Below are 18,673 nucleotides of genomic sequence, written 5' to 3' on the forward strand. Positions count from 1 at the left end.
TATTCATCTCAGTGAGAGCCTCTTGAGACCCTCCGATTTGGTTCCCGCGATCTTCATCACGATATCCACTGACATTAAAGTTCACAGCTGCTGGCAACTCCTCGGGATCAGTCTCGTGATTCGGATCAGTGCAGCCTACCATTTCGGGATATGGTACTACTGTCAAAAAAACTAAAACTCCTGTAGCTCCTAAGATTGCGGCGGGAACCATGAATGACCAGCCCCAATTTGTGTCAACCCAAATTCCTGCAATTATGGAGCCCAAAATGTTGCCGACAAATAAATGTGAGTTCCAAATACCCATAATAAAGCCTCTCTGACCATATCCGAACCAGTGTCCGAGAATGGGCACTACTGATGGCCAGCCTGAGCTCTGGGCGAATCCGTTTAGAATCTGCACCATAATAAAGTATCCGAGGTCGTGTATGTCAATGAAGCGCGCAAGACCAAACATTGCAGTAAACAAGCAACTAAAAATACCAGTGCAATAGCTGACCATTTCCACAAAAATTTAACCATGCTTATTACGATTGTTTTTCTGTTTGTTTTGGGAGAGTAAATTGAAACGATAATCTTGTTATCAAAGTGTTTTCTGAGGCAATTTTTGTAGGTCGTTTCAGGTGAAAAACTAAGGGCTCCTGATCCTTTCCCCAACCTGCAAAATTTTATAAATAAAAACTTTGTTCACATTGTTCGATTGTTATGAAAATTGACATACGGACTAATTAGGTTATGGCAAACATATTTGGTCTTCATAATTAACCTTGTAAGGTGGGAGAAAAGGAAAAAGAGGCAACCTAACTTTACAAGATAGTTTTAGAAAAAATGTTTTAACCTTAATAGCATCCCAGTAGAGAGAAAATATCTCAGATCCGTTCTTTCAGCTAGATGCCCAGAAAAGAACATCCCAAAAGCATAAGCGAACAGAAAACTCGCATCCAGAGCAGCGATTTCTGAGTCCTCCTTGTCTTGGCCAAAAGGACCCCAAGGCAATTCCCCATTCTGCGAACCATTCGTCAAAACTGGGGTTACGATTCCGACCACTTTCCGAGACAAGTGAAAACTTACATACGTCACAAAGGTCAAGACTAAAGTAACATACTTGAAGATTTTCGTCCGTTCTTGGGTTCCCGATAATCTGGTACAAGTAAAAATCAAGTTGGCAATTAGGGGGAGACTAGGTGTTTCGACGGTTGGAACATGATTTTCTGTGACCTCGAAATTTAAAGGCTCGTTGTGACTAGCTGACTGCACTAATATATCCATTATTTAGTCGATTCAACAAACAGAACATCTGAATGACTACTTCAATATAATGAAAGATGATTGAACTGAATAGGTGTTGCAATTAGCTGGACTTTGGGATTTAAGTTTGACCATGCCAAGGCTCAAAAACTTCAATCCGTATTCCTTGCTTCGAATGTTGTTCTTTATTGATGAGTCAATTTTAGTTTTGAATGTCGTATTTTATTTCGTTGACATAATGATTTAAGCAACAGAATATACCGATTCTAAACGTTTCTGAATTCAAGAGTTAGAGCCAAGCGATACTAGTAAGACCTTTCAATGTCAACAATTTAGTTTGTGTTTCTACTTGCTCACTTGTTCTCATCATTTGAAAAAGGGGAGAAACTCTGTATTCGGGTTTGTTTTATTTTTTTTTTGTTTTCCACGCAAATTCATCCATAACAAATAACCATCGGAGATAGTTGAGTCATATTTAAGCCCTTACAGTCGTGATTTCAACGACATTCAAATATTTCAAAAAAAAATCAGTGTCGAGAAAAACCGGTTTGAAAATTTTGGTTTTTTTCTTAATTCGAGCGAATTAAGCGAGCAAGCAGGCTTTCAATAGCTTATTTTAATGAATTAAAACCTTACAATAGCTTAATTTAAAACGTAAAAGATTAGTTTTTTCGAGTAACATTAGTTTTTTGAGTGTTTTTGCGCCTTTTTATAAAATTGATTTTGATTTTTTTGTTTTGCTTGTCATTTTTACGACACTAATTTGAAAAAAACTCTTTTCTGTATTTTTTAGGACTGTGGTCGGAACATTCTGTGGTTCATGCACAAAAACCGGCTATACTTGTTGATTTTTTTCTACACATGGAATATGCTTTCTAAGTCTGTTTACTCAGTCTGTTGCACGTTTTCTGCAAATCTATGACAAATAATGATAAATTTTGAACTAATAATTATAAACACCTTGAAACAAAAAAACGCAATCAAAGAATCATGTGTTGTTTCTGGCAGTTTTTTCCTTGCTGCACTTCTGTTTACCCCCACCCTCCCACCCTCCAGTTTACACCTTTCCCAGTTTGCCCCTCCCCAGTTGACCGCCACCCACCCCAATTTACCCGCCCCAAAATTTTTTAACCAATGAGCGGGGGACTACTCAGCGTAAACTCCACCTCTTTACCTTTTCCCCCAAAATTTTGATCACCCCGCCACAAACTGGGGGAGGGGAGGGGGCAAACTGAGGGAAAGGGTAAATTGGCGAGGTGGAACTGACTGGGTAATATGGAGAAGACGAAACTTCCCTTTTTTCGATAAAAGATACTTTTACGCAAACAAGCCAAGCAAAATAATTGATTAGTAAAATAGCAATCAAACAAACTTTACAAAGCTGAATAAGAGTCAACAATCTTTCAGCAAACACCAGTTGAGCCGAATAAAACTAGATTTAGAAAAAAAATATGCAAGTCTTTCCTCTGAAACGCTAGTAACTTTGATCAAACCTGTTTAGAGGACAATAGAAGTCCGTGATGGGAAATCTAAGCCAGCAAAACTTGATCAGACCAACCAAAGTCCGACTATGCAATTTTAACTGGAACAAAATTGTTTTCATTCCGTAAAAAAACAAGATCTGGGACCCCAACCCCAAACCATAAGGTGCTAAGGAAATCACACTATTCTTTGCCAAGTAGAAAGAAACCTGGAAGCTGATAAGGTTCAATATTAGAGCAACGTAAACTTCTCAGAGATTTATAGAAAAACTTGTTTACGGAGAAGTCTAGTTCCCGATTACAAGAAACTTTCTCTCGCAAATATAATCAACTATTTATGATACAGAACTTGAAAAGGGCAACGTCTTGACTGTTCTGGTTGTCTTTTGATAAAACATAAAATTGGACTGTCAATATAAAATATTAGGAGAAGCTATTTGAGAAGTATAAGTCATTAGTATACTCAAAGCAGAATAGAAAACAAACTGACAAACAATTTGCTTGATTTCAATAAGGAAACATTTCGTATGCGAGCTAAAAACTTCTATTGCGCATGTCAGCACCATCAACTAAGTATTCAAAGTATTCAGCGAGCATTTTACTCAGATCCAATATGCATTTGGACAGTGCGTAGCAAACTAGTGATGAAAAACAAGTTGGGTTCCGGAATCTTAAAATTTTATTAAAAAAATGGTCTGAATGAAAACCATAACACAGATTTTTTCTGATTTTCTTCAAAAATCGGAACAATTTTATGTTCTTCGCTAAGTTGAGTCTACCTAGCAAAAATATTTGACCAGTTTTTTTTTTGCAACATTTCGAAAACTTTATGATTTTTTAAGAAAATCAACTACGATTGAAAAGAACTCAAATTGATTGTGCACTTGACAAGTTTTTTTCGAGATTAAAAAAAATGGCTGAAAACAACCCACTTTTCAGCTCTTCTCTGCTCCTAAAGAGTATTTGGATCAAAGTTTTTCTGAGCTTTTTAAGATAGCATTTAATGCAATTTAACTTAGGCTTAACAACTAACCATTCTAAACAATAACAAGATTACTCGTATGTACAGACCTTTGATTGATCGCCACCATATTTCGGTAAAATATGTTTTGATAAATTATAAATGTTACAACTTCAGTAGTCTTAGAAGATTTTATGACATCTTAGCTGGCCGCTTTTTAATGAGCGGTAACTAGTTTGTGCTAAATTTTCAGCATCATAGATAGTTATTCTTCCGACTTTCGATACGAAAGTAACTGAATATTTGTGCTCGGGGTGGGTTTTTTTCAGACAAGTTTTGGCTTTTTAACTAGCCATTTTTGACGGAATTTTTATTATCATTCAAAAGGTATTGTTGTCTTGAGCTTAAATTTGAAAAAAATATTTGACCTGTGATCATTTTTCGTAAAGTTATGGGGTTTAAAGATTACCATTTTGGCCAATTTGGGACAATTAACGCGCGTTATATTTAGCGCTATTAACGCGTAAGCGAGGATTTAATCCGTCTTAGATATTGTTCCAAATTGGTTGAAAGACGCTTATTTGCCATAATTGATTTGTTACAAGGAGCGAAATCCATTGTTTTGTTTTTTATATGGAGTGTGGTGGGATGGTTTTCATAGAAAAATTTTCAAATTTTAGAGAAAAAAATTCATTAAATTTTTTAATGTTGTTTATGTTATTACTGCTCCATAAACCTAAAAAGGCAGTCGGAACATTCATGGATTCGCTCTGATACGAGTAGTCTTGTTAATCAAAGTTTTAAACGAGCAGTTTATGTTGAGACGAACCTAATTGAGGATAGTTCGTAGCACACCCGCTTGGAGCCACCTAGAATCCACGTTCGACATCCGCTCAAAAAATTCGAATAGAGAATTTGGTCTGTTTACAAAACATGTTTTTTTAAAAAACCAATCCAGTTGGAGAAAACTTGATCAACAGGTCATTTTTTATTTTGCGGGGAAGTTTTATAAGAAAATCTTGTTAGGAACTTTCAGTCATTCACGTTTTTCAGCACAATTACCACTTTCTTTTTACAAACAGATTTTGAATTGAATTTAAAATTTTGAAAAGTCTAACTTCTACAATTCAAATTTAGAGTGATAAAATTTATTTGTTAAGCCGAAAAAAAAGAAAAGATAATCGCGACCCAAATAAGTGCTTTTACGGCGTTCATTGACTTTTAATAGCTTAGAACGTATCGTGGGGTGTATTAGGGAAGGAGGGTTGAAGAATAAAAAAACGTTTGCCAATATGTTCTCCAATATGTATAATTTTTTCTCAAAAATTACTCGAGAAATTTTATTTAGCAGTCGGCCCAATTGGACCAGTAGCGAATTTAGGTGCAGGGGCGTTGTTGGCGGATACCCTATCTCAGTGTATCCACCCCTTTGGCACTATTGTCCGACATCCATTTTTACCTGACGCATTACGAGGTCAGACTATAATTTTTGTGAATTGCAAGTGGATTCCGCAACGAGGACACTCTTTGTTCTTTTTTTCGTTCTTTCGTTTTCTTTGATTGTTCCGACAAAACTTCAACTTGTTTAAATAATTGTCTTTGTATTCAAGAAACCTACAAACAATAAATTTTGCGCCTATACAGTTCACAGCTTGACCTCGCATTGACGGACCCTAAAATTTTTCTACGGGTGCTTATGTCGACATTTTTTTGTAAATTAATTTTGAGTTTGAGGGTGAGGGCGTGAAAACAGCGCAAATATTTTTCCAACTTCGCTTTAGATCTTTTTAGAGCCGCTTGCCGCTCAGAAAGTTTTGGCAAATTGTGATTTTATATTAGAGTGTTTAGCAGAGCTTGAAAAATCAAGTTGGTCGATCTGAAAAAAGTCGACAACATTTTTAAAAACCCGACACCCCCTAGGAGAAAATCTTGTATCACATCCTTTAGTTTATAATATGTAAAAGTTTTTGATAAAAACTTGAACCACACTCGACCAACCAAACCTCATTGAATTCAAGAACTTTTGATCTAGAAAGAGGTTTTCTTTTTCAACACAGAAATTTCTTGGAGTATTGGCTCATGTTGTCTGCAGTACGAGTGAAAATTTTTCTGAAAATGAAAAAAAAAGTTCAAATCCATCTGAAACTTAACGGAAAAATGAATTTTGAATGCTATCAATTTAGACCTAGTTTTATATATTGACTTTTAAACTCTAATTATTACACATGTACAACGGCATTTGAACATATAATTTGAATAGATTTTATAAATAAGGTAAACGAGCAATGTGCGAATGAAAAATACAAAATTAGCTATCAAAGGGTTTTGGGGAAAATTAAGACTTTAATTGAAATAAGGCATTCGTTTTTCTGCAACTGCTCTCTCGGGCTGCATGCCACTCTTCGGCATTGATTGGTTCACCGAAGCCCGAACATATGACCTCTTTTTGCCTCCGGTGCCTTTTCCGAACGCAACTTCGTGGCTTGACTCGTCTTTCGCAGGCACCAGTTGGTTGTCGGTTTTCTCTCCTTCTGAACTTGAAGACAAACGAATGCTTTCGTTGTCTTTGGCTGATTTTGAGCTTTTTTGTTGTTTACGTTGGCTAGATTTCTCTACCTTTTTGCCCCTTTGGTAGACTGAATCTTTTTCGCTATTGTCATCACTGGCGTACATGTCCAAAACTGGGGGCCCTCTAAAACACATCAAGATCATTTGACTCATGGTGTAAAAATGATTTTTTTTTCTTGAAATTACATCATATTCCTTGTACAGCCGGTAAAACTTATCTGCAAACAAATATCATCAAAAATCATTGAAAACATTGTCTGTACTAGAAAAATTCCCAATAATTTGACTTGATTTAATCAATTTTAAATAGGTTTGATTCAAACTTGGAGAGTGTGTCCATATCCTCCTCTTCTTCCTCGTTGCCCTTTTTGCCACTCTTCCTCTGTTTCAGTTGTGGCCTTGTGGTCTTCAGCACCTCCACGAAGTAGTCATTATAAACGACCACCCGCGGCACACGCCAACACACTCTATTCGTACACGGCGGCGCATATCTGAACACAAACAAGATATAAAAACAAGATATACGTTAAGAAATAATGATACCTAGCGATAAAGATCTCGCTAAAAACGGATAAAAAGTTTCTTAATTTAAGATTAGTTTAAGAATATGTACAAGTACGGGTATCTGTACTATTAAGATGGTTTGGACTTTTAAGCTAAAAAAATGAGACTGGGATAAAAATCAAATTATTAATAAGACTTCTAAGCTAACTAAATGATTAAAACTCAGATTAGGATGTTTAGATTAGGTTGTTAACAAAAAGTTTAGTAAAGGTTAAGGAACGTTTAACAGGAGAATAACAATTTTAAGTTTTCAGGAGGCCTCTCGTTTTATTGCCCTGATTTTCGTCCAGCGTCTTAGCTTTTCCGAAGTCGTTGAGTGTCCCAAGTGGTCCATAGCTTTGATAGTTGAAGCCGTGTTCATCCAAACAGGAGTATCGTGAGTCAGAGGTTCGTTGCCCGGGTCGAGATCCCGCTCAAAAACCGCTCAAGATTTGAGCGGTTTGAGCGGTTTGGGCGGTTTGGGCGGTTTTTTTTGGAAAAACCGCTCAAACCGCTCAAATCTTGCTTAAAAAACGCTCAAAAACCGCTCAAAAACCGCTCATTTCTTGCGGTGATTTTTGAATGGTTTTTCAAGTAAGATTTGAGCGGTTTTTGAGCGGTCTTATACAGAAAACCGATTAAAACCAACAAAAAGGCCTTGAAAGGTAATTTGACCCCGGGTTGACCTCCATAGACCAAAAATGCTTATATTAAATTTCCCCACACCGAAAAAGCTTATCATACAATTGCCTGCATCAAATGTATGGAAACATGCTAATCATACAACTTTCATACAATTTCAAACAACCATTGAAAAAAGATTCAATCAAGTTTCTCCGGCTACAAAATGAGCGGTTTGAGCGGTTTTTGAACGGTTTATCTAAACAAACCGCTCAAAAACCGCGCAAGACTTGAGCGTTTTGATGTGTTTTTTTTAGACAATTACGCTCAAAATCTTGCTTCAAAATGAGCGGTTTGAGCGGTTTTTGAACGGTTTATCTAAAAAAAACCGCTCAAGAACCGCGCAAGATTTGAGCGGTTTTTGAGCGTTTTTTTTTAGATAAACCGCTCAAAACCGTTCAAATCTTGCGCGGTTTTTGAGCGGTTTTTTTAGATAAACCGTTCAAAAACCGCTCAAACCGCTCATTTTGAAGCAAGATTTTGAGCGTAATTGTCTAAAAAAACCGCTCAAACCGTTCAAATCTTGCTTCAAATTAGGTGAAAAATCTCGACTCGGGTGGGAGTGCCCGTCGGGTCATGCTGATTTTCTTGGACTCTCGGCTTGAATTTGACTTTCTTATGGGAAGAGCGTGTTGAGTTTTTTGAGAACAACTTCATCTTGCCCTCTAACTCGCGAAGTGGAAGGTCTCAATGGTGACTATCAGAAGTGGTGAAGTCTTCAAAAGGACTGGCTGGTTTTCCACCTTAATTGTTACTGCCTCCAAATTGGATAGCAAGGGGGTTTTAAAGCATGAGGATATAAGCTCAATTTTTTTCGCACATTAAAGGCTGTGGCCGTCTAGTCCGACGCGGTCTTGTGTTGTGGCTCATTTGCTATTTTGATATCTTCAGTGGTGGGGGGGATTTATTGAAGGATAAGCTTTCCGTTTAGCCTTCCTCGTAGGTTTCGGCGTAGAAGAGCACTGAGTAAGTTTTGGCTCGGTTACGGGTTTTTCACGGTCGGAACTGCCTCCTTTACTCCGACGTTTTTGCTTTTTTGACGGCTATTCATTTCTAGCAGGTTTTCCACGGTTTGTCGGCTGGCATCTATTTGGCGTTCGTATGTTGTATCCTGGCTATCGAGGAGAATCACAGGTAAGAAAGGAGATTGATCGGCGTCTGAGCTCGTCGTTTTAAGGCCAATTCGGGTCTCGGGGTCATGGCCTGATTCCTGTATTACTCTAGTTTCCTTGGTTTTGGTTCATCTCGCCTTATTTCTGTTGATCTATAAGATGAAGTGTCTGACGCTGGTCCAGGGTTGGATTGTGTAGGTGGCTTCAAGTTTCTCAGCAAAACTAGGTCACTAGTTTCATCGTTGGTAAGGGTCTCCATTGACATATTTATGAACGATTGTTCGGTATCTGACTTCTCGGCGTTTGGTTTTGTTCGGGTTGCCCTGATGAGGTTCTAGGTCAATGAAATTCTTGGTTTCGATTGGGGTTTTAAGTTGCCTATTTTGCTCGTCTTTCTCTCGCAGAAGGGTCTCCCATGAACTATTTATGGCCGCATTACGCCCGGCGATGTCGATTTGTTCAATTTTTGCCTCGAGGTTTTGTTTTCTCTGAGACGTCTGCAAGCTTTTAAGCCCAAATTTCCTAGCTGGCTAATTTGTTTTTCCTGGGTCCTTCCATAGCATAGAATTTTATTAACTGGTTATTTTTCCGAGGGCTCTTTTCCTTTTGTTCTACTGATCTTTTCACCACTAAATCAGATTTACAGAATTTTTTACCGCTCTTAAGAGTTATAGTATGATCTGATTTCCTCACTATTTCTTCTATAAATTCTACGGTTTGTCCTTTGTTCGATCCTGAGTTTTTTTTTATAAATGAGAGACCTTCGTGTTGTGACACTCAGTACGGGATTTGCTACTCCTAGCGCTTTTCGTTTCACCGTGAGAGAACCTTGACTGGAGAGCCCGAACTAGTAGCTACTTAGTTCATTACGTTAGTATTGTCGTCTGATGAGGATGAATCTTCGTCGACATGTCCGTCTTCAACCTCGTCAAGGGCGTCGCAGTCATAGCGTCTGTCCCGGCTCATCAGTTTCTTCCCCTATCTATGCATAGTAGTTTTTTTTCCAATCTAGATTTTTTGAGGATGGGTGTTTCACGAGGTGTCAGATAGTATTTGGTGCTCTACCAAAGTGAACTTCGAAGGGTGAGCAATTTAGAGATTGTTGTGTTTCGGTTCTTAAACAGTTCCGATAGAGTTTCAATGGGTTTAGTTTTAGAGGAGGTCTTGGTTTTACCTGTGCCATGACCACAAGTCGTTCATTGATTGTTCTAAATAATTTTTGGACCAAACATGTGGCTCTGTGGTCATCTACTGGGCTAAAAAGATGGTTATGTTTTGTTCCTGACAAAATTCAAGAACTTCATTTGAGATGAACTCTGACACTTGGTCCGTTCTAATAGTTCTAGGTACCCTTTGTAGAGCTATGTTTCTTCCAAAATGACGTTTATTATGATGTACCTTAATTATGATGTTCCACAATGATTTCCCATCTGTAGAATGTGCTGTTTTCGGTCTACGTCTATTGACTTGATAGTTTTCGTTAATACAAGATCTTGTTTTGTGAGGAGAGCCATGAATTTAGTATCAAAAATTTGTAGCACAGAAATTGGGAATAATTTGTTTTTATGGCTTTCGGGCTTTTATCTTAGATGGTAGTTTGACCTTTGGTTATACCCGTCGGGTTATTGTACTGAGTACAGTAGAGCGAGATATATTTAGAGAAAAGTTGTCTAAATTGGAGTGATTTTGTTCGATTGAATCAAAATGGTCTAACATTTCTTAAAGATTTTAGTTTGCAAAAAAATCAAAAATTTGACTGGATGGAGATCAGTTTTCTGTACGCGAATGAAAAACTTAGCACATTTAACTTTTGGAATAAGCCAAAAAAAAATTTTTGCAGCTTTGACAATTCGATTCTCGCGTTCAGTTTCTTGCGTTGTCAACTTATTATCTGAATGACCAATCTTTTTGCAGTATTTCAGATCATATGACTCCAACTGTTGAGAGATTTTTTCTCTTATTTCTGAACGAGAATATCTACGCATCGTATTTTTAAAGCCCAGAAGAAGGCTAATATGACTTACCGAGGCAATCATATAATTCTCATTGTCATATGGCAGAGTTATCGGTTCACCCGATGGTTGTCTAGACAAGTAACCTACAAATTCCTCTTCTTTACCCGGGAGGTGTTCAACAGTAAAATCATAAAGTAGAAGTTTGTCTGCCCAAAGGGTAAGCCCGGATTGGTCCGTTTTTGTGTACCTATTGTCTTTTAGGACCCTAATTAACGCTTTGTGATCCGTGTTGGCCTTAAAAGTAATTGTTGAAATGGTCTAGTGCCCATATTAAAACCAAAAGTTTGAGGTTATGAAATCGATTGGCGAATGTTACCATTTTCCAGATTCCTTCATGTTCTTGCTTGAGAGATGCGCTCAAAAATGAGATGCATTACATTTACTTTTGATCTAAATTTGACGTCAACGTCGTGATTTTCACCGTATTTCAAGTTTCTTTCTTGATTTTGTCGAAAGCCGCGAGATGTACACCTGACCAGTTTATTGGTTTTTTTTCATTAGTTCTGTTGATAGGGAAGCTAGGTTTTGGGTTATTGTTTTATATTGGTTAATTGAATCTATTAAAGATGTAATGTCTTTAATACATTTTGATCCTTTTAGATTGCAACTTGCATCAGATTTGTGGATCAGGGCATGGTTCTATTTGCATCGATCTTGAATCCCAACCATTCTTATTTATGGGTTAAGAAATTAAGTTTTCCCAAATTTATGGCTAAACCTCTGTCGTCGTGCAGAGTTTTCAAAACCTCTGTAACTATTTTATACTGGTTTTTAGCGCTACCAACTGTAGCAAATAAAATGTTGTCTGATTACCAATGTGGGCTTGGTAATTTCTCGTACAAGCGGTCCATTATTCGTTGAAACTAGTAAAGCCATAAAATCCTGTTTTGAACCGATATGAACCCCTTACGTCTCCTTTACTATGTGAAAACTACATTGACTACATGCTTTTCTTGACAAGGGTATCTGGATATAGGCGTATTTTAACTTTAGTGATGATAACCAGATTTTATCTGACCACTAATTGTTGAGGCGACGTTGTCAATTAGTTCAAACAAGTAGAGAATTTGATACTTATTATGGATTAACTGTTCGTTTAGTAGTTTTCAATTCAATACTAAATTAAAGGGTTCATCTTTTTTGTAACGTCCATTGGGGATATAAAAAACTTCCGACCATCTAGAGAGTTTTCTATATGGCCGTCGTTAAGTGATTGGTTGATGCAGTGTTTGACTTTTGGAAGAGGCGTATAGGTATGCGCTTGCCTTTTACCTGTATAGGTTTTAATGGTTCGTTGAAATTAATTTTTAATGTTACATTTTTTGATCTGCCTATCCTTGATACAAGGTCTTGGAAATTTTAAGATATGTTTAAAATAAACTCACAATTTTGAGCTGTGTCAGTGATTGAACCTGAAGGAATGTCTAGTTTAACTTTATTCTGATTTATTTTTCTGCCAACGGGAGTTTCCTTAGATGTCTGTGGTTGGAATTAAGCTCATGGACATCTGTTTGTACATCTTTATCTCAAGTTTTGGGGGAATTTCATTGCCACAGAATCTTTTTTGCACCTTCAGTGATATATAATTGTTGGTTTTTTGCGTCTGATTTTTTCGATTGGATCCTTACTACGACTTTTCCAATGATAATAGTAGTACGACGGCCTTGATAAGACTTTTTTCCGATGGTCTTGATAAAATTTTAGGCTAATACGTTCTCAGGGGTTAAGTATTCGTTACGCAGCTGTATTCCACGTTTCTAATATTTGCAAAAAAAACATTTCAAAGTAGTGATGTCTTTACGTCTCCTAATTTGCAGTTTTTGGCAAGTTACGATAGAACTTCATGAAATTTCTCCATTGAATCTTGATCTTTTTGTCATCGACCAAAAATGTGGATCTTTCATATGTTAAATCCGTAGTTATAGTGAATTTTGCTTTCTTCAAATCCCAGAACTCTGTAAAATTTTTGTCTGAAATCTTTTTTCCTGGATTTTTTTTGAGCCAGGCATTTTTTTAAGAATTTATCTTGCCAAGTATAATTGTGATTTTAGCTTTTTGTCTATATTTTTTTCAGACAAATGTATTTTGCATTATCCTCGGTTTTTCTCCTTCGCAGTTCTTCGTTATAAGCCCTGATTGCTTGTCTGTTTCTTTTTCTCTGTCTAACTGACGGGTTTTGTCTTCGGACGGCTACGATATTTCTGGAAAGGGTTACGTAAGCTCGGCCCTAGATGGTGGGTTTATCCCATCGTCAATATCAACGGAATCTTTGGCGATGCTTGTTAAATTTTTAGCTCATTTTTCCCAATCTTGGTGGTTTTTGCCAATGCGTTGTTCCAAAAGAACCCTAGTTATCGTAAGTTCGTCTCGATAAAAATTTTGCTACTAACGGATAGAAAATTACCTAAGCCTGACTAGCCAAGGACTACAAAAAAGTACGGGTTTCTCTGCAATTAAGATGTAGTAGATTTTTAACGAGGAATAGATTTTAAAAAAATTAGATAAAAAGAATTCTATGCTAACTAAATGATTAAAACTCAGATTAGGATTTGTGCAAATCAAGATTGGTTTTTCGAAAAAGAACAATAAACAATGTAAGATTGAAGATTGATCCAAAGGCGATGGCTTGTGGCAGGTATTTTAAATTACAATTTAGAACATGGCTAATGCTAGAAGTTACTACGCTTGTTTCACAATATTTATGAGATATGAAAACACGAGTTACAAAAACAGGAGATTTAAAATCACGACATAAAAAACGAGATATAACCTTACTTATTATTACATTATTATGAACTACAGTGAAGGTTCTTTTTTAAAGGCAACCATTAGGGTCGAAAGTTTTTTTGGCACCAAGGAGTTACTTGGTGTGAGGGATAATTTTTAGCAAAATTTCGTTTTGCAGTAGTTTAGAGTTACATTTAACCATTTTCTCTATGTTTTTTGCCTCGAGCAGGCACTTGAGAAGTTTAAAATTAACAATACGATGGATGATATTTTTGAAAAGTTAATGTTCACTATAGTGGGTCTTAGGAAACTTCCACGTCTCAGAGAAATCTTTATGGTTGGAAAAGAGTAACGAACGCAAGAAAACTGAAAAAAAAAATGACTCTTTGTTTTTTTTTTAAAAAACCTTCAACAATTGAAATTCTAAGAAAAAATAGATGACTTTGAGCCCTGTGAAGTTGTAGAACTAAGCATGATGGAGACTTTCCGTTAAAACTAACCCAATTTGAGAAAATTGGATCAATAGGCAAATTTTTATTCCACTTGGAAATCTGATAATTAATTTCCAATTTCGAAATTAGAAGTCGATCACGTTTTTCGTGATGTGTACACCACTTTTGCTGTTTGCTGTTCGATAGTGGAGTTAGCTTTCCGTTTAACAATGGAAATTCAGTGAACTACAAAAAAAATTTAAAGTCAAACCGCGAAAAACCAAAATTGAGCGTGAACAAAATTTAAGACTTTTTCCCGAAAAAACCACAAAAAAAAACAGCAAGACCTATATAAGAGTACTCACTACGTTCATTACTCTGAATAATATGATGAGGTCTTGCTGACATGATGAAAAATTTTGGCAAGATTTCCTAAAGTTTTTTTACACAATAAAAGATTCTTGTAAGAACTTGAATGGCACTATAACCAGGTGTATTAACCTGCCAGTGTCCTTGTACTTCTTGATCTTTCGGCCATCTATTGTGGACCTGATGTCCGACTTCTGTTTGGTGAATCGCAGTGCGGACTCCGTCTTGAACTTGGTCTCCACCCGAGGGATCAGAGACTTGTTCAAGTACACTGACGGAGCCACATTATCCAGGGGGTCATTCTTGGATGCTGAAGAGAGAACTCATTTACTGGTCATAAGTGCGGTAAAATATTAGGTTAGATTCTATTATATTTTGAAATTTAACTTGTTCTTGAAAATCACCACCTTGGAAGCCCCGCCTAGTCCAAAATAAACAACTCAAATTTCAAACAATTCGACCCAAAATGACTGAATTTTGGCTACGACATTGAATTTGGGGACAAAAAAAAAGATTTTCTGTTTTAAAGGCGAAGTCGACTAGGTCGAGGATTACATTAGGATTTTTAAAGTATAACGGGATCCTTTTTAAGGCTTTAAATGCAACTAATTTAAACAATGTTTGGTCTAATTACTTATTAGCTATTTCACTGCTAGTACGAAGCAGTCGCATTGCGTCCAAAAGGTCCAATAATCTCTTAATCTTAAGTAGTTTTACTTTAAAAGCGATTTTTCTAAAAAACTATCATATGGTTTCCTCCCGCGCGCAGATTTATGATGTATTATTAAGGGTAATAAGCAAAAAAAAATCAACATTCTGCCAAGTTGTTTAAATGATGTGGAATTGTTTCTGAAACACCAGAAAACCCATAAAATCAACCAGAAAAACGTACTCTGAAAACAGAAAGATGATGTAAATACCAGATAATGTTCTGCACCCTAAATAATGTACCATCAAAACTTTAAAGTTTCCAGATCATAATATAGATTTTCAAGGTAATACAGGAACACAACTAATTGATATTAACTCAATTATGAAATTTTTTTAAAATAATTTTTAACTATTTTTTGTAGTTCTGTAAAGTAATAGATAAAGGACATCTATATATAGAACAAAAGAAAATCACTTAGTGAAAATAATCAGAAAAAAAGAATTAGCAATGATGGTGTCTTATCTTGAGAGAACTCGTTTATTCCTTTCCAATTTTTTCCAGTCGTGGAGATAGAAAATGTTTGACAAACAACTCGCTAACAGAAGAAGTATTGTCTTGCATCTCTGAAATCATCTAAAAACCTTTTTAAACCTACCGACGATAAAAGTAAACTAAAAACCAAAAAAACTATCAAAATTAACGCTTTTACTATCGAACCTTTCAATAAAAAATACCATCAGAAACCAAAGATACAAGATTATTTGCCGTTTGCTACTTAAAAAATTCAATCGTTTGCACAAATGCGGAAACAAAACAAACTAAAATAAGAAAAATTTACAGCTTAAAAACAGGATTTTTTCATGAAAACAAAGCTGAATGTGCTGAATGTATCAATGTAAAGCCTCAAAAAATCCGAGCAACTTTTTCTTCTCTCAAAATTTTTTGTTTCGAAATTTTTCGAGTGTTTTTGATGATTGAAAACTCAAAACTAACGCAATAAGAAAAAAAACGAGTCATTAGGGCAATTTTTTATTACAGTGGGAAATCGAAACAATGAAATTCGCTCTAAAATTTAAGAGCCCCTTCACATCTTCTGCGTCATTTTTAATTTTGTTGATTTTAGTATGAAATCAAAAAATTATTTGCGAGCCTTTTTTAACAGCTGCTTTCCTGCAAATAAGTGAAATGCACTTGCAATGGAAATTTTTTGCGATGCACAATATTTTCAGGTGTTCAAAAGAGTAAAAATTGCTTACCAATTTATATTTTTAATTAATTCAACGGTCGACTTAATCTCGCACTTCTCTCCAACATTTGGGCTTAGTGAAAGCTCAAACCACGGGAAATTTTTGTGGAAAACGGAAAAAATTCTGCAATCAAACAAAATCATGTTGTTAAACGGGTCAACTGTGTTATTTGTTCAGTATTAGGACAGGCTCCAATCGTTGCTTTATATGATAACCAATTTGCAAAAAAAACACGCCCTGAATCGATTTGATTGCATTGAAAATCATTACTAGAGGCAAGAGTCTGGGTCGAGTAGAAATTCGAAATTAGAAGCTCGAGCATACCCAATTTCATTTTTCTAACCAATATATTTTAATATTTTTACTCAATAATTCTAGATCTTTCCATTTGAAAAAGTGATAACCAAGATTATCTCATGTATGTCTGCAACCTTCGTTTCCGACGCCAGTAACTTGTTTGTCGTTTATCATGGCCGTCAAATTGCTAGTGTAGTTGTCCGACCGCCTGATCAGCAACGTGTACACTATTATGATTAGCAGAAACAGCATTGCGAATACTAGAAATGTGATCACGACGGGCATGAAGTAAAGAGAATTCCCTTGGACATTATCCACGGCCGAGGCAACTTTCTGGTGCGATAGATTACAATATCATATCCCCTGTTCAAAAAGTTAACCTTCGTAAGCATAACCGCCATTGAAATCAAATAAATGTGTAAAAATCGATTTTTGAATGTTTATGGTAAACTTGATTGAATGTCGCTTAAGTTGAGTATTAAAAAAAATTTAAATCGACGCTGTCAAAAAGTGAAACGTGCCTGGGCCAGTCTGGCTCAAAGCTGAAATCTCAGTAGTTTTTTTTGTAAAGGAGCATTGGGCGCTATGCTATTTCAGAGGGGGAGGTCGCGTAAAAATCAACCAAATTTTTGTCCAAACTTGAAACTAACCGAGTAAACAATCAATTAAACGGCAATTTATACACTCAAATCATTATGAAAACATTGAACTTCGGAAACAAAACTATTAAGTTCCGAGTTTGTTATCTTTGTCCCCAAATGATTCAAAGCAGCATATTTTGCATGCAAAATTTGGCTGCAATAGCGTTTTTTCAAACAAGTTAGTCTTTTTAGGACAAGAGAGAGCTCAAAAATGCACAGTTTTGGCGCCTATTAATTGGGGTTCTTGATATTGTAAAAAAAGGCCGTCGGTTGATGTACTTGAGTTGTCTGGAGGGCTGTATTGCTGGAGGCTGAGGGGTCAGATGACGTCACAGGAGACACTGACACCGCAGATGACAGCTGCTGTGAGGGGTTATTATTGGGAGGAATATTGGGATTCATGCATCTGTCTCTATATCCATTTTAAATAAACTCACTATAGGGGACCTTTTCAGCGCATTGAAGTTCAATAAATGAGAACGGGAGTCGAGCTGTTTGAGTTTATCAAGGTAAGTTTTGTCGAAATATTGTAAATTTTGAGTCTCTCTATTAGTTAACTTTGGGTTAAATTTTTTAAGAGTTAAGAATATTGGGTTTAAATTTTGGCTGGGAAAAACTTTCGGGTTGTGAATACTCTGTACAAAAGAAGTTAAACTGTATTTGTGTTGTGTTTAAAATTGAATCTGACATCTTGGTAACACCAAAACTACATAAATTTAACTGGAAGTCAATCTGAAATCAAATGACATCAGAGCAAACAAAAAAAGCTCAGAAGTTATTAGAGCTAATCAAAGTTCCGATGAGCTGAAACGACGTGAGCTAAAACAGAGCTAACCAGAATTAAATCAAAGCTAGCCAAAAAATACTTAGAATTTAAATTAACCTGCAAACTTTATCCGGGTATTTGACAGACACTTTTCAGGCTTGAGAAAAAACTTGCGTGTTTCTGAAGTCATAGAACAGTCCGTGGTTCAACGAAACAAGGTACTTAGAAAATGGTCATAAAACCAGTTAAAACAAGGACAGTCGCTTCCTGTGAAAACAACACAGAATGAAACCTCCTTGTTCTATAAAAAAAATTTTTTTGAAATCAGTCAATTATCTATTTGGTTCATTTTTTCAACATTTTGTTTCGTTTAGGTCCACAATTTACACTACTAGCAGAGTTTGCACATAGCTAGCCAATTTCTCTTCATTGTAGAACATCCACAAATATTTCTCTAGGGTAAGAAATCATGTATCTGAGCCAAGACTCCTTCACTTGGTCCTTGTTACTCGGAAGCGCACACTGGAAGCACGGAGCACGGTTAAAGACAGTCGGCACTTCACCCAGTTCATAGTTTTACTATAGGGTTTCTCCCACTTGGTAGATAATGCTTCTCCTATTCTCCGAAGGAAATTTGCAAATTCTGGAGCGAGCATCCCATCAACAGACACGACAAGAGGAGTGAAAGACATATGTCTTTCCTGACACGCGTCTGAAAATTTTGTCTTTCTCTCAACCTCTACTGAGTGCAAAACACTCATGGGGATTCTGTTCTGATAGGAGATGGCGTCGGTGTCAGAGACACGAATATCAAAAGACGCTCCTCCCTGTCCAACATAAACTCCACGACAAAACAAATCTGCAATTAATGCGGGTGTCTCATCTTGCGGGTTGTATTCTCTAATAACAGGCTCTCTCTGTACATCCTTCCACACTA

The 18,673-nt window shown here is 36.4% G+C and overlaps 3 protein-coding genes across 3 annotated transcripts in view; 1 reads left to right on the top strand and 2 right to left on the bottom strand.

Annotated features, from left to right (window-relative positions):
• On the bottom strand, positions 1-1,323 carry LOC134846541 (glucose-6-phosphate exchanger SLC37A2-like; the record flags this gene model as incomplete). The annotated part of the gene is given in 2 exon segments (XM_063863921.1): positions 1-470; positions 836-1,323. Coding segments are annotated over 2 exon segments (901 nt in total), but the record flags the coding sequence as incomplete, so codon positions are not given.
• Positions 1-18,673, top strand: part of LOC134845710 (superkiller complex protein 8-like) — a 201,083-nt gene that overhangs the window by 62,176 nt on the left and 120,234 nt on the right. The gene's annotated exons all lie outside the window — the stretch shown is intronic.
• Positions 5,967-17,372, bottom strand: LOC134846663 (uncharacterized). Its single transcript, XM_063864048.1, has 5 exons — positions 17,250-17,372; positions 16,464-16,662; positions 14,266-14,443; positions 6,579-6,746; positions 5,967-6,379 (listed from the first exon to the last, which is right to left on the bottom strand). Exons 1-5 carry the CDS (start codon positions 17,370-17,372, stop codon positions 6,031-6,033), a joined length of 1,017 nt encoding a protein of 338 aa, XP_063720118.1. The 3' UTR covers positions 5,967-6,030.

Source organism: Symsagittifera roscoffensis, chromosome 5 (assembly GCF_963678635.1).
Source record: "Symsagittifera roscoffensis chromosome 5, txSymRosc1.1, whole genome shotgun sequence".
NCBI lineage: Eukaryota > Metazoa > Xenacoelomorpha > Acoela > Convolutidae > Symsagittifera > Symsagittifera roscoffensis.

Excerpts from the sequence above, each read along its gene's own strand:
- LOC134846663 (XM_063864048.1), bottom strand. The coding sequence starts at position 17,372 with ATGAATCCCAATATTCCTCCCAATAATAACCCCTCACAGCAGCTGTCA. Across the intron at positions 16,663-17,249 it reads CAGCCCTCCAGACAACTCAA|AAAGTTGCCTCGGCCGTGGA; the intron begins GTACATCAACCG and ends CTATCGCACCAG. Across the intron at positions 14,444-16,463 it reads TACTGGCGTCGGAAACGAAG|CATCCAAGAATGACCCCCTG; the intron begins GTTGCAGACATA and ends TTCTCTCTTCAG.